This window comes from Gossypium hirsutum, chromosome D03, assembly GCF_007990345.1.
Source record: "Gossypium hirsutum isolate 1008001.06 chromosome D03, Gossypium_hirsutum_v2.1, whole genome shotgun sequence".
In the NCBI taxonomy this organism is placed as follows: Eukaryota; Viridiplantae; Streptophyta; class Magnoliopsida; order Malvales; family Malvaceae; genus Gossypium; species Gossypium hirsutum.
The window spans coordinates 38,378,286-38,381,301 of record NC_053439.1 but is presented as its reverse complement, the minus strand read 5'-3'; the positions used below and the strand labels follow the sequence as shown (position 1 = coordinate 38,381,301).

At 33.7% G+C, this 3,016-nt stretch overlaps 1 protein-coding gene across 1 annotated transcript; it reads right to left on the bottom strand.

Annotated features, from left to right (window-relative positions):
* Positions 1-227: 227 nt before the first annotated feature.
* Positions 228-1,700, bottom strand: LOC107950841 (transcription factor MYB34). The gene is made up of 3 exons (XM_016885783.2): positions 1,456-1,700; positions 1,244-1,373; positions 228-1,024 (listed from the first exon to the last, which is right to left on the bottom strand). Exons 1-3 carry the CDS (start codon positions 1,586-1,588, stop codon positions 334-336), a joined length of 954 nt encoding a protein of 317 aa, XP_016741272.2. The 5' UTR covers positions 1,589-1,700; the 3' UTR covers positions 228-333.
* Between the last annotated feature and the right edge of the window lie 1,316 nt (positions 1,701-3,016).

The window sequence follows — 3,016 nt, the reverse complement described above, 5'->3', positions numbered from 1 at the left end:
TAAAATTTTATATAAATTTACATTGCAATCAAAACATCATTGTATCAAATAATTACATGTAAGATTTAACCCTATTTCATTCAAGGGGAATGGATTGTTGCAAATAATTGTTTAATTTATGTTATAATAAATGCGTACGATGTTTGAAATTTATATTATCTGTATCTACGTTGAGTAAAGTTGCTTATTCTAATCATCATTATGCCAAAAAAAAAACATAAAATTATAAAAGAAATTGTTGTTTTATGGAATAAAAATCTGAATATGTTCATAGTAAAGCTCTGCAAATACTTGCATAAAATGCAGAAACATGATCTAAATGGAGTAGAGTTATTATAAAAACCCCAGAGATCCCACTGTATAATCATCGTCATCGACAACAATTACGTCGTCGTCCCAAAGTCCACCATAACCAACAGTCATGGAATCACTGTAATCAATTTGCACTTGCTCTGGTTCGATGCTGTAGTTGGTGTTTACCCAGTCACTGAGTTCGTCAACGCAAGTCGGTGAAGCGAACTCGGAGGCCACAATGTCGTTTAAAACTCCAGCAGAAGAACTGCTATCACGTTCATCAATGGCGTTTGTAGTACCACATTCTGGTATTGTCAGCGAATTACTGCTATTATTATTATCTGCCCAAGACGTACTTTCTGGTGTAGAACTCGGCAAAGGGTGGCAAAATATATCGGAACTTTCGGCACCACCGTTGAATGGCATTGTTGGTTGCTGCAGAGTTTGAGAAGCTCGCAGACGGCCAACACATTGAGTGACCCTAGTGGCCAACTTATTGAGTAGCAGTGCTGAAGCTGAGCGTTGCTTTGTGGGTTCAGATTGTTGTGGTTTGGCACATTCGGTGTCGGTGACAGCATTACTATCGGAGTTTCCGCTGGATGAGGCGCCGCCGCTGACCGTCACCTGATCTGCACCCATGCTAGCTAAGCGTTTCTTTAGATGAGCGTTCCAGTAGTTCTTGATTTCGTTATCTGTTCTATTTGGCAAGTGCCTGGCTATTGCTGCCCACCTTCACCAATATAAACTTACATATAAATGAATATCCCATTAAAGAAAAAGAAAAAAGAAAGAGTGATGGAGATGATTGTGATAATGTAAAGAGAATATATTATATAATATATGCAATATTCTAGAGAAAGCTAAAAGTTAAAAGATTTTAAAAACAATTTCAGAGTGCTGTGTTGGTGTTGTGAGAAAAAGGAAAGGGTAGGTTTGGAAATGCAATAACCTGTTGCCTAATTCAGCTTGAAGTTTAATAATGGTTTTATCTTCCTCGGGAGTGAAATCTCCTCTCTTAATTCCAGGTCTTAGATAATTAGCCCATCTCAATCTACAGCTCTTCCCACATCTTTGAAGACCTGCAAAACCGAAATTCGAACATGGACATAAAAGTAAAAAAATAAAACAATGCCCATATAAGAAGGAAACCTAAAGAATTACCAGCTTTTTGGGGGAGGAAACGCCAGCCACCTTCGCCATGTTTTTGAATGTAAGAAATGAGCTTTTGGTCTTCTTCAGCAGTCCAGGCTCCTTTCTTCAAACCATCTGAACTGCAGAATGGAGTTCTTCCCATTCTGATATGTGAGTCGCTTTGTTCACTTTGTGAATGCTTTGTATAGGGGGAATGGATGGAGCAGTATGAAGGGCTTTCACATTAGAATTGAGGAGACTGATGGTGTGGCTTCTTACTGAAGATCTGATATGGAACTGCGAGGGACATTTCTCACTACATATATATAGAAATAAATCAAGCCTTTGCTTTTATTTTTTCCATGATCCTTTGTCATTTTTCTTATCTAATTTCACAACATCATTAAGTTCATCAGCATAAAAAGTTAAAATAACAATATGTTGTTAGGTAGTATAGTGAAATTTTGATTAAGTAAAACTTCCAATTCAGATCCATCAAAAAGAATATTGGGACAACATACTTCTCAATTAAAATTAAAATTTAATCCAAATTTAATATAATTTTTATGTGACATTTTCAAAACCCCTTAATTGAAAATTATATGAGATAGATTTTTAGTGAAATAAGATATAAAGAAAGTAAAGGATAAGGGATGTTGTGAAATATTAATTTGAGCCAAGGCCTAAATCGTAAAAATATGAAAAATTCTATGGTCCAAGTGTAAATATTTAAAATGTGAGGGGTTAAAATAGAGAAAATAAGGAAAATGGATTAATAAGGACTAAATTGAACAAATAAAGACAAGAGAAGGACTAAGTTGTAAATTTTACCAAAAAGATGTCATGAAAAGGATGGAATGGTAGAGAAAGTGTAAGGGTAAAATAGTCATTTCCCCAGTAAGATAATTATAAGAAAATATCTTCGCTATGGACAAATTTGGGCCATTGGATTAAACTGAAAAGTAAGAAGAAATTATGGCCATTGAATTGAAACCATTAAACTGTCCAACACCAATATAAATAGGAGAGCAATTTTGCTTTTTATGCAATTTAGTCCATTGCAAAGAAATCTCACTATTTCACCCAAAATTCTTAGAAATTTTTATAGACACCAAAGAGGAAAGATGAGGCAGAGATCCTAGAGAGTATATTCATCAATTTAGAAGCAAAAAAATTGGTAGATGAAAGTGAAAAAAATTAGAAGAAAAGAGAGAGAGTGAGGAAGATGAGAAAGAAATGGAAGTGAGGAAAAAGGGGAAGAAACTCTTCACAAAAAAAGAGTTAGGTTTTCATACAAACCATACTTGCATTCAATAAATTGAATTAAATATGTTGTGAATAAAATGTATGAAATGTGTATTTTAATCTTAATTCTTGAAATAGAAAGTATGTAATGAAGCATGACATGTAGAAACTTGAAATACTAAGCTTTCAAGTAAGAGATAATATGATGTGTGTTGTAAAAAGTATTAATATTAAGAAATGAGTATGTTGTCTACACATAAATATGAGTGATTAAATTGAATATAAATAAAGGTATAATGACTATGTATGATTAAATGAAAGTAATGTAAAGAACCATGGAAAAGTA